Source organism: Lepus europaeus, chromosome 12 (assembly GCF_033115175.1).
Source record: "Lepus europaeus isolate LE1 chromosome 12, mLepTim1.pri, whole genome shotgun sequence".
Classification (NCBI taxonomy): Eukaryota; Metazoa; Chordata; class Mammalia; order Lagomorpha; family Leporidae; genus Lepus; species Lepus europaeus.
This window is the reverse complement of record NC_084838.1, coordinates 2,305,462-2,316,429: the sequence shown is the minus strand read 5'-3', so window position 1 is coordinate 2,316,429 and position 10,968 is coordinate 2,305,462. Positions and strand designations below refer to the sequence as shown.

General features: G+C 69.6%; 1 protein-coding gene across 1 annotated transcript in view; it reads left to right on the top strand.

Annotated features, from left to right (window-relative positions):
* COL5A1 (collagen type V alpha 1 chain) overlaps positions 1-10,968 on the top strand; it is a 65,553-nt gene that overhangs the window by 5,085 nt on the left and 49,500 nt on the right. The window contains exons 4-12 of the mRNA XM_062208416.1: positions 2,861-2,921; positions 3,110-3,172; positions 6,311-6,385; positions 7,140-7,232; positions 7,494-7,550; positions 7,782-7,835; positions 8,211-8,264; positions 9,273-9,326; positions 10,455-10,508. Of these exons, the coding sequence (XP_062064400.1) occupies positions 2,861-2,921; positions 3,110-3,172; positions 6,311-6,385; positions 7,140-7,232; positions 7,494-7,550; positions 7,782-7,835; positions 8,211-8,264; positions 9,273-9,326; positions 10,455-10,508 (565 nt within the window). The remainder of the gene's footprint in view (positions 1-2,860; positions 2,922-3,109; positions 3,173-6,310; positions 6,386-7,139; positions 7,233-7,493; positions 7,551-7,781; positions 7,836-8,210; positions 8,265-9,272; positions 9,327-10,454; positions 10,509-10,968) is intronic.

Below are 10,968 nucleotides of genomic sequence, written 5' to 3'. Positions count from 1 at the left end.
AGGCGGGAGAGGGCATCTCTGTGCCCGGCCCCCAGGCTGTCCCCGGGATGGGACCTGTCTGTCCCCACTGGGCTGGGGACCGGGTCCACACATCCTCGTCCCAGGCCAGAGCCCTCTGCAGGCCCGGAGTTGGAGGCCAGGGACCAGGATGCACTGGGCCAGCAGGTGCAGAGGTAGGCAGGGCCCTGTGCACGGCAGGGTCCGCGGTCTCAAGGCCAAGGCCAGGGTGACCTGCGGGGGAAGCAGCTGGTGGACGACGCCCAGGCGGAGGCTGTGGGTGGGCCTTGTGGCGGCCTGGCCACGGGCCCTGCAGAGGGAGCGGTGCCCCACGCATGTCGGGGCTTCCCCCGCGGGGTCAGGTTGGCCGTGGGAGGCTCTGTGGTGTCCTGGCTGCTTCCGGGAAGGGTGTCCTGCCTGGGGAAGAGAATGGGACCCCAGGGAAGGGCGGGAGCCCCGAGCTCGCCGGGAGCCGGCCTTGGGGCCCCTTCTTGCCCCCCACACCCTATCCCGGGTGGCTGGGCCCACGCCTCCGGGCAGCTTGGTGTCCAGCGTGCAGATGGGGGCTCCAGGAAAGCCGACTGCCTTTCCGGGAGCGGAACGAGCCTCGAGGAGGCCCTAGGGAAAGGCGTCCCCCGCCCTGCCCCCTCCCCGTCTCTCCCTCCCTGGCCTGGTGTTTGCTGCTCCGGAGCCCGGCCCCCTCCGGGTGTCCGCGGGGCCTTTGGCTGGTGGCCCTGGGAGAGAGCCTGTTAACAGCTGCGTGTGCCTCAGCCTGGAGCGCGGCCGACGCCCTGCGTCCTCGCTGCTCTGAAGTGGTGGCCGGGCCTGGATGTAGTGGCATCCTCGGGCCTGCGCGCACGGGTGGGGTGGGCTGTTGTGCCTGCTCGTCCTGGCACCTGCCCGGCGCAGGCCAGCTCTGGGCAGACCCGGCTCCCAGCGTCCCCTGCATGTGGACCAGGGCTGAGACCCACTGGCCTCCGATTGGTCCGAGGCCGGAGGCTCTTCCGCAGCACCGGAGGAGACGGCCCATGAGCCTCCCGGGTTCCAGGCTGCACTGGCCTTGGGGACAGGAAGTCCCAGACCCAGCGGCGTCTGTCGCCTGGTGGGCATCCCAGCTCTGCCTCTGTGGCTTCTCCCCTGCGCGTGCTTACATGTGGTGGGGTCCGCTGGGGGCTGTTTGTAGCTGAGCTCTTTTTTTTTTAAACTTGTTTATTTGAGAGGGAGAGAGAGAGGTCTTCCATCTGCTGGGTCACTCCCCAAGTGGCCGCCATGGCCGGGCCTGGGCCAGGCTGGAGCCAGGAGCCAGGAGCCAGGAGCCAGGAGCTTCTTCTGGCTTCTCCCACATGAGTGCAGGGGCCCAAGCACCTGTGCCATCGTCCACTGATTTCTGTATCTGGAGTGGAGCAGCTGGGGCTCGAACCTGCACCCACATGGGATGCCCGCGCTGCAGGCAGAGGCTTAGCCTACTACGCCGGCCCTGGCTGCTGTATTCTCTTGGTAGTGCCTGGTATTTACTCAGGTAGCCTTGGCTGATGCCTATCTGTGCCCACAGCCAGCATCTCGTGTCCCCCGGCCTGTGTGCCACGACCTAAGATCCACTCGAGTGGCAAATGACCACGGTGCAGTACAAACCGTGTGATGTGCCGTTCTGAGCTTTTCCCATGTCCGCACTGTTGCTGGCGCTGGGGTGCAGAATGGGCCTGGGTCCCTTCAGAAAGGGCGGCAGGGCTGGCGGGGGCAGGGGGGCTCGCCCAGGAGAGCCAGGCGCCCCCTCCCCCGGGCTGCTCCCAGCCCCTCCTGGCTGCCCTCCTCGCTCGCCCAGGAGACCCTGTGCCCATGGCTGCAGCTCCCCGAGCTCAGCCGTGTGTGTGTGTGTGCATGTGTGCATGTGTTGTGTGAGTCCATGTGTGTGTGACACGTGTGTGGCCTGGCCCTCAGTGGCCGCTGGCTTCTCACTTTATCCCAGGCCCCTGCCGGCAGTGGTGAGGCTGCTGGCCGGGTGCCGAGCGCCCTGTGTGCGTCCAGGCACGGGCATTCTCTGGAGTGCATCTGTGTAAACACAGCGGCTCTCCGAGCCTGGAGGGCAGACGGAGCGTGATCCGGCCAGGTGCTCCGCGCTGGCCCGGTGCCGCGTGCCCTGGCCGGGCAGGCCCAGGACTCAGCTCAAGGCGCGGCCCCTCACCCCGGGAATGACATGAAGGGCATCTCTGTGCCTGCCCCGCCCCCCAGGCCCCCGCAGGACGGATGTGGACCCGGGTCCCCAACGCCATCGCTGCCGCTCTCAGTCTGCGGGGCCCTGTGCAGGCAGCAGGCCCCCGGGGAATGGCGGGGGATCCAGGGGTGCTGGGGGTGCCTGGAGAAGCCAGCGTGGGGAGGGGGCCGGGAGTGGGGCCCAGAGCAGGGAGCTCCACCCAGCGGGAGCTGGGGTCCCTCTACCGTTCCTGGGGCTCAGACGGCACGGCGGGGGGCGGAGGTGTGGCGTTGCGGACCGGGGCGGCCCAGGCCCAGCGTGGGGGTGAGGTGAGGGCGGAAGGTTTCCCGCAGGGGGACGGGGCTGGGGGCCACAGGCCGGGCCTGGCAGCTCTCTGTGGGAGTGGGGAGAAGCCCACGGGGCATCATCCTGTGGGGCTCCTCCCTGGTCCTCCCGGGCCCCTCCCCGCCTCAGGCTCCTGGGCCATCCCTGTCTACGGGTGCAGGGCCCCTGGGGGCCATGGCCTTGGGCCTTGGGAGCCAGAGGGTGGGGGTCACGGCCTCCACCCCACTGCTTGTATGCCTGTGGGGATGGAGCTGGCCTCTGGACCAGCAGCCTGCACTGTAGGGCCTGGGCCTGGGCGTGGCCTGGCGTGGCTGGGCGTGGCCTCAGGCACCTTCTCTCTCCACAGGGCATGCTCATCGAGGGCCCACCTGGCCCGGAAGGCCCCGCCGTGAGTGTCCGCTTTTATTTGCCCATGACTTGGGGGAGGGGCTGGTGTCCCCCTCAGGTCCCTGGCCAAAGCGGGGGTCCCCTGGGGCCCGCCCAGCCCTGGCCCTGTGCCCACCCACACTTGGCAGAGCCGGGATGAGGCCCGAGGCCGGCGTCTGAACTCTGTTTCAATTTTGTGTTTGATTCCAGGGCCTTCCAGGACCCCCAGGAACAACGGGTCCCACTGGCCAAGTGGGTGACCCCGGAGAGCGGGTGAGTGCTTGGGAGGCCACGGGGGAGGGGGGGCGACTGTGAGCCTGGCTGTCCCCTTGTCCCCCTGTGGGCTGTGCCCGTGTCTCCCTGAGCTGTCCCCGTGTCCCCCATGGGCTGTCCCCGTGTCCCCCCCGTGGGCTATCCCCATGTCCCCCCATGGGCTGTCCCCGTGTCCCCCCGTGGGCTATCCCCATGTCCCCCCATGGGCTGTCCCCGTGTCCCCCCGTGGGCTATCCCCATGTCCCCCCATGGGCTGTCCCTGTGTCCCCCGTGGGCTGTCCCTGTGGCTGTGCCTGTGTCCCCGTGGGCTGTGCCTGTAGCCCCCTGTGGGCTGTGCCCGTGTCTCCCTGAGCTGTCCCCATGTCCCCCCATGGGCTGTCCCCGTGTCCCCCCGTGGGCTGTCCCCATGTCTCCCCGTGGGCTGTCCCTGTGTCCCCGTGGGCTGTCCCTGTGGCTGTGCCTGTGTCCCCGTGGGCTGTGCCTGTAGCCCCCTGTGGGCTGTGCCCATGTCTCCCTGAGCTGTCCCCCTGTCCCCCTGTGGGCTGTCCCTGTGTCCCCCTGTGAGCTGTCCCCCTGTCCCCCTGTGGGCTGTGCCTGTGTTCCCCTGTGGGCTGTGCCCGTGTCCCTCTGTGGGCTGTGCCCGTGTCCCCCTGTGGGCTGTGCCCGTGTCCCTCTGTGGGCTGTGCCTGTGTCCCCCTATGGGCTGTGCCCATGTCCCCCTGTGGACTGTGTCTGTGCCCCCCATGGGCTATCCCCATGTCCCCCCATGGGTTGTCCCCCTGTCCCCCTGTGGGCTGTCCCTGTGTCCCCCTGTGAGCTGTCCCCGTGTCCGCCTGTGGACTGTGCCTGTGTCCCCCGGTGGGCTGTGTTGTGTCCCCCTGTGGGCTGTCCCCATCCCCTGTGGGTTGTCCTCCTGTCCCCCGTGGGCTGTCCCCAGGCCCTCCCTGCCCACACCTCACATGTGGGGGTGACAGTGGTTTTGTCAGTTTTGTTCTTCAAATTGCCCCTCCCCCAGGCTCCCTCACACCAACCCCCGCTCAGATACTTGTGGGGGCCACTGATGCCTGCCCAGGCTGGGGCAGGTGACAGCTCCCAGAGAGAGACCCAGCAGGACCCACGAGGCCAGCAGTGGTTGGCTCCCGGCCACAGGGGGTCGGCTCCCAGCTGCAGGGTGGTCGGCTCCTGGCCGCAGGAGGTCGGCTTCTGGCTGTATGGGGGGGTCGGCTCCCAGCTGCAGGAGGGGTCGGCTCCCAGCCGCAGGGGTCGGCCCCCGGCCGCAGGAGGGGTCAATTCCCAGCCACAGGGGCCTCGGCTCCCAGCCGCGGGAAGTCCGCTCCCGGCCGCGGCCCCCTGGGCCGTCCTTGGTACGAGCAGTGTGGTCAGGCAGATGGGGAGAGAGCTCTGGTGCTCCCGAGCCTGGCACGTGAGCCGCGTGGGACAGGGCACGGTGTTCCTGCCTCCCTGTCCTCCATACTGGACATGCAGCTCCAGCCTCGGGTCAGCCGCCTGCCTGGGAGAGTCCAGGCTGGGGAGCAGCAGCCAGCCGGCCTGCGGGGGTCCGCTGACCCCTGGTGGCCGCCTGGTGGTACTGCAGCTCTTCCCGTTCTGGCCTGAGAGGGGCTCTGCAGTGAGTGGGGAGGGGCGTGCTGGAGGCAGAGCTGGGGATGAGGCGGGTCCCAGTGCACTCAGAAGAGCTGGGTGTCCCCGAGGCTCTTAGGGGCTCCCTGAGCTACCGGCCGTGAGCTCACTGGGGCTGTGGCTCCTGCCTGGGCCCCCGGGGCTGCTGGGTGAGGCCCACGCGTGCTGGCCCCCGGGGAAGCACTGGGCATCACACCGTCCCCCTCCTGGAGCCCAAGTCTTCCCTCCTGGATGCTTCCTGGCTGGCACGGGAGCCTGTTTGTATGGGGAGCCCCCCACAGCTGGGCGCTGGCCCCTCCCCCACTGTCACTCCACACCTGGACTCGTGGGGGTTGCCGAGGCCACCACTGCCCCCCCCCACCCCACAGCGTGGCAGCCACCGGGCAGCACCCTGGGCGTCCTCACTTGGTCCTGGCTGGATTTGTGACAGTGGGGGGTGGGCCTGCTGTGGTGGCCACACCTGGACAGAGAGGCTGAGTCCAGCCCAGAGGGGGCGGGCCAGTAGCGGGGATTCCTGTTTTGCTGGCCCGGGGGGGGGAGGCCTGGAGGGCGCCTGGACACGGGCTCCTGGGCTGCAGGAAGCTGCCCCTTCTCTCGTGGGCCCCCCAGGCCCCAGGTCTTCCTGGGAGCCCGGTCCCCAGCGGCTGCCTGGTTGTGGGTGCTGGCCAAGGGGCGTGGCCTCGGGCACCATGCCCCTCTGAGGCTCCGGGAAGGGGCCCGGAGACGCCGAGCGGACACACGGTGGCTTCCTGGGCTGCCCTAAGTGAGCCCCGCAGAGCTGTCCCCACTCCACGTCCTGGAGGCTGTGGGTCTGCAGTCGGGGGTTCAGCTGGCTCCTGGGGGCGGGGGGAGGGGCCATCCTGCCTCCTGCTGCAGCTCCTGGTGGCTGCCACCAGCCCTGGCTCTCTGTCCCTCCCCACCCTCCCCCGTCTCCTGTGCCATCGGAGGAGGTAGGGCCCCGCGGCGTTGCCAGGGTGACTCCATCCGCAAGGGTGCCCGTCCCAAACCAGAGACAGCGCAGGTCTGGCAGGTGCAGAGCCAAGTTTGTCACCTCCAGCCCCCGGGGCCGGCCTGCCTCGGTTCCCTGGGAAAGGACCTGTCTCACTCGTGTTGCCTTCACGCTGTCCCCACGCCTAGGCCGGCATCAGGGACCCCCGGCTGGTCACAAGTCTGTTTGCGAGGCCCATCCTGTGCTGTGTGCGAGGGGACGCTCTGTCCCGTCTTCCAGCCTGGGGGGCTGTGGCCCTGCGCCTCTCGCTCCTGTGTGCTGTTGGGTGCGGGGGCCTGGCAGGCTCACCGTCCCCCACCATGCCTCTCTCTGGGTGCCCCCAGCCCCAGCAGGCTCCCTCTGTCTCCCTCCCTCCCCTCCCACTCTAAGCTCTCAGCTGTGCCCCTCCCTCTCTGGGCTGGGCTTTCTGGAACATTCTCTGTGTCTGTGTCTTCCCACTGCCTTCCCGCTCGGCCCTGGGTGAACTCTGACCCCGTGCTCTTTGTCCACAGGGTCCCCCGGGGCGCCCGGGCCTCCCCGGGGCTGACGGCCTGCCCGGCCCGCCGGGCACCATGCTCATGCTGCCTGTGAGTACCCGTGCCGCGGGGCTGGGTGGCGGGCGGGGCTTGTGGCAGCGTGGGAGGCTGCCCCGGGGCCGTCTCTCCTCCTGGGGAGCCACGGTGTTTTATCCAGAATGCAGTTGGACTTTGCTTCCCACGGGCCTTGGCGTTTAACCCTAAGCGGCGTGGCCCAGTGCAGGCCAGGCCACGTGTCCCGTGTGGGAGACTTGGAGGAGGAGCTCCTCTGGCCCCGGTTCTCGACGGGGAGCCCGGGACTCGGACGGTGCCTGGGGCCCGTGGATTCCTGGGTGTCGGTGCCCTGCTGCAGGCACTGGGGTGTGTGTGGTGGATCACAGGGAGGCCGTAAGGGGAAGGGGCTTAAGACCCCCAAGACCCCTGCTTGACCCCAAGAGCCGGCTGGGAGGTCTGTAGGGGGTGCGTGTGCCGGCAGCGGAGTGAGCAGGGCGGTGGGGCCTGCCTGAGTGGAGCCCCTCGGTTCCCAGCCCTTCCCTGGCTCAGGGCTTGGTCCCCACTGCAGCCCCAAGAGGCCCCGCGTGGAGCCTGGGCCCTTGCTGCAGGTCCCCTCCCCCGTGGCCATCATCCCGCCCTTGGCTTTTCTTTGCCACCAGGGGCCACGGTGGGGTGGGGGTGGGGGGAGGTCTCAGGTGCTGTGGGTGCCAGAAAGCGCGTCCAGGGGGCGAGGGCAGCTGTGTGCCCCGGGCCGCGCCAGCCCCCTGCCCCACCCCCCGTCACCCGGCGCCTGTGACCCCTCCTTCTGCAGTTCCGCTTCGGAGGCGGCGGCGACGCGGGCTCCAAGGGCCCCATGGTCTCAGCCCAGGAGTCGCAGGCGCAGGCCATCCTGCAGCAGGCCAGGGTGAGTGCGCTGGGCCCAGGGCTGCAGGGACAAGGGAGGGGCCCCGATGCGGGAGTGCAGAGCCGCTGGAGCGTCCCGGCCGCTGTGTCCCCGGGGGCCGCACAGGCTCGGGGCGTCTCAGGCAGCCGCTCGGGGCTTCCTCGTCCGCTCCCAGCCGAGGCGTGGGGGCTGGAGAGAGGGAGGGGGCAGAGGAGGGCCGCCCCCCCGGAGGAGCTGGCTGGTGCCCTGCCATTTCTCAGCGTTTCCCCTCTTCCTTTGCAGTTGGCGTTGAGGGGACCGGCTGGCCCGATGGGTCTCACCGGGAGGCCTGGCCCCATGGTGAGTGGCTGCGTGGGAGTGGACGCCGGGTGGGGGCAGAGGGTGGCCCCGTACCGAGTGACCCCGCCGGTTCCGCCTCCCAGGAGCTGTGGCTGCTCTGTGTGGTGTGGGCGCTGGAGCCCTGTGCTCCGAAAGGAACCCCCCCCCCCGGGTCACCTGCAGTCTCCCCCCGCCCCGCCCCCCCAGCCTCTGCCGGCCCCAGCGACCACTAACCCTGGGCTCTCTCCACAGGGTCCTCCTGGGAGTGGGGGTTTGAAGGGTGAGCCAGGAGACATGGGGCCTCAGGTACGTGGGGGTCTCAGGTGTGTGTGGGGGCCTCAGGTACGTGGGGGTCTCAGGTGGTCTCAGGTGCATGTGGGGGGCCTCAGGTACAGGGGGGGTCCTGTACATGTGCGTGGGAAGCCCACGGTGGGGTCCTGTCCATGCGCGTGGGAAGCTGGCTCCCCGTGGGGGTGGCGGTGACCGTGCCCCAGAAGCAGAGGAGAGGGGCGTGACTCCCACTGCAGGGCCCAGCCAGCCGTCCAGCCCTGTGCTGCCCATGTACTGGCTGCTGGGACAGCGAGCCTGGGGCCTCGTGCACGTGCGTGGGCCTGAAAAGCAGCTGACCGCTCACTGAACCCCACCCCCCGCTGACCCTGCCTGTCCTCTGCTCTCCGGCAGGGTCCCCGCGGTGTGCAGGGGCCGCCTGGCCCGACGGGAAAGCCTGGGAGACGGGTGAGTGTGGGGCTCGGGGACAGCTCCGTGGCGGGAGGGGCCTGAGCCTGAGGGTTGTGGCAGGCAGCTGCTCCCCTCCGGGGGTGCGCTGTGTCCTGGGGTGGGAGGCGGGGCACGGTGCACCTGGCCCCGCCCCAGTTCTGCCCTGAGCTGGGCTTGGCGCTCCCTTTGGGCGGCAGGTGGCGGGGACCGCATCGCGGGCTGCGTGTCTCCGAGGCCCTCCTTGTTCCAGTAACTGCCCGGCGTAGGGGGTGGCTGGACCCCGGCAGCGCTGACCTGGGCCCCCGCAGGCCTTGCCGCAGCCGTGGGCGTCCCTCAAGCCGCTGCGTCACGTGTGGGGCGTGGCTTCCTGGGTGGACTGAGTGTTTCCCCACTGAGTGAGGCAGTTGTGTCATGGTGACCACCGCCGTCCCCACTGGCCCATCAAGCCAGGGCTCGTGTCGGAGCGAGCGAGCGCGTGCTGTGTGCGTGGGCACGCGCTGGCTCCCCCCGCGTGTGGGGGTGAAGGGGGCTGGCCTGTGGAATACACACGCGAAGCGAGGTGGCGGGATGACTTTACCTTGGTGCAAACCCTCAGAAACCCGGCGCAGCTCTCCCGGAACCTGCGTCTTCCACAAACTTTTTGACGACCCCGTTGCGCGTGGATGTCAACTTTTTTTTTTTTTAACCATAACAACCCTCTTGGTCTCATTTTCTGTGGACTCTCCTGAGTCCCCTCGTACATGGCAGACATGAGTACGGCCCTGGGGACCACGGCTGCTCCTGCCCCGGGAGCCCGCTCTGGCCCCTCTGCAGGGACCGGCGAGCCCCTGGCCAGGCGGCCGCGTGCAGCTGCAGGTCCGGACGGGCAGGCCCGGCGAGGTCAGCGCTGCCTGGGCCACTCGGTGTGCGGCCGGGCGCGGCCCAGCCTCCCGACCACGGGGCCAAGGCCACAGTGGCGGAGTCTGACGGTCCCACAGGAGCCTCGGGGGGCTGCCTGCTGCTCCTGAGTCCACCTCTCTGTTCCAGGGCCGAGCCGGCAGTGACGGTGCCCGAGGAATGCCGGGGCAGACCGGCCCCAAGGTAGGCGTGGGGTGACGGGGTGCCCGGCGTGCTGGCAGGGGCACCAGCAGGCTCACGGCGCCGGGGCTGATGCGCACTGGCACGGAGGCGGGGCTGGCGGGCCGGGAACTGTCGCTTCGGCCTTCTCATGGGGAGAGGGTGGGAGCCCAGGGGCGAGCGCCACTGATGATGCAACTGGGGGGGACACGGGACATGTGTGGCCCTGAAGGTTGTCTGGCCCTACAAGTCCATAGGACAGAGTCTGCTTGTCCGTCCTCGGCTGTGAGGGCTCCCGGGGCTCTGGGGCATGGACCGATGTTGCAGTGGGCAGGTGCAGGAGCTCCCTTGTGTGGGAGCAAGGCCTGCCCCCAGGGGTGCACCTGCTGGTGCCCGCGGACGGCCCGTGTCCTCTCGCTGCCGCGTTCACGGTTCGGTCCTCCGCCCCTGATGCCAGCACAGGCCTCCTCCCTGTTCCGGGCCCACCCCTATGTCCCAGCTCCTGGAACACTTTGTCCAGGGCCACAGGAGGGCCGGAGGACACACTGACTTCCCCCAAGGGGCCCACGGTGGGGACAGCATCTGGTACCTAGAAGGGGAGTGGAGGCTGGGTTACTGGCCCGGCCTGGTGTCCCTGCACCTGCTACCGCGGCTGGCCACAGATGAGCCGGGACTCCCGGCTGGCCCTGGTGGCCTGGGCTGCCAGAGGCAGGGCAGCCACGTTGTCTCTCACTGCGGACCTCAGACATCTTTCCCTCGGCTTCCCCTGAGACGGGGCGGGCACGGTCCCCGGGCTGCAGGAGCGCAGGGGAGGGGCTGGCCAGGGAGCCAGGATGCCCGAGGGCCTGCACCCGGCCATCCGCGCACAAGCACTGGGCACCAAGTGGGGGCTCCAGATGGTTTCCGGGCGGCCTGCTCAGTGGTGCTGACCCCCAGGGGTGCTGACGCTGTCCCACTTGTCTTCATAGGCGGGCGGGCCCCTAGGTGCTGGGCGGTGGGCACGAGAGGACAGACAGGGCCCCTACCCTTGGGGGGCCTCCTCCTGGCCACAAATGTGGACAACTGAGGGGGAGGGGGCCTGGGCCCCCAGGGCATGTGGGCGCTGGCGGTCATTGTGGGTGTGTCTGACGCAGCTCTCTGCCTGCCCTGCAGGGCGACCGCGGTTTCGACGGCCTGGCCGGGCTGCCAGGAGAGAAGGGGCACAGGGTGAGTATCTCCTCTGCTGGGGTCTGTGTTTCTCGGGGGCCCCTCCCGACAGTCTCAGATCCCCTCCCTGGGGTCGGCCCCACGGTCGCCGAGCTCTCCCTCCCAGTGGGCGCACGTGTGGGGGCAGCAGGTGCGCCCCTGCCTCCCACGGAGACTGCTGGCCGAGCGCGCCCCAGACCCACTCATGTCCGGGGGTGCCCCTCTGTGTGCCTGGGCCTGCTGGGTGCTCAGGCCGTCCACCCTCCCACCATGGGCTGCCCAGGGCGGGCTCTCCACGGCCACCCTTAAGCCAGACACTTGGCAAACCTCATCCCCAGGCCGGCGATGAGCAGTGTGCCGAGGTCTCTGCGTTGTCAGGGTCAGAGTTGAAGGGGCACCAAGTAGGGGGCTTGGGACGGTCTCTGGGCGGCCTGCTCGGGGGTGCTGACTCCCAGGGGTGCTGATGCTGTCCCATTGGCCT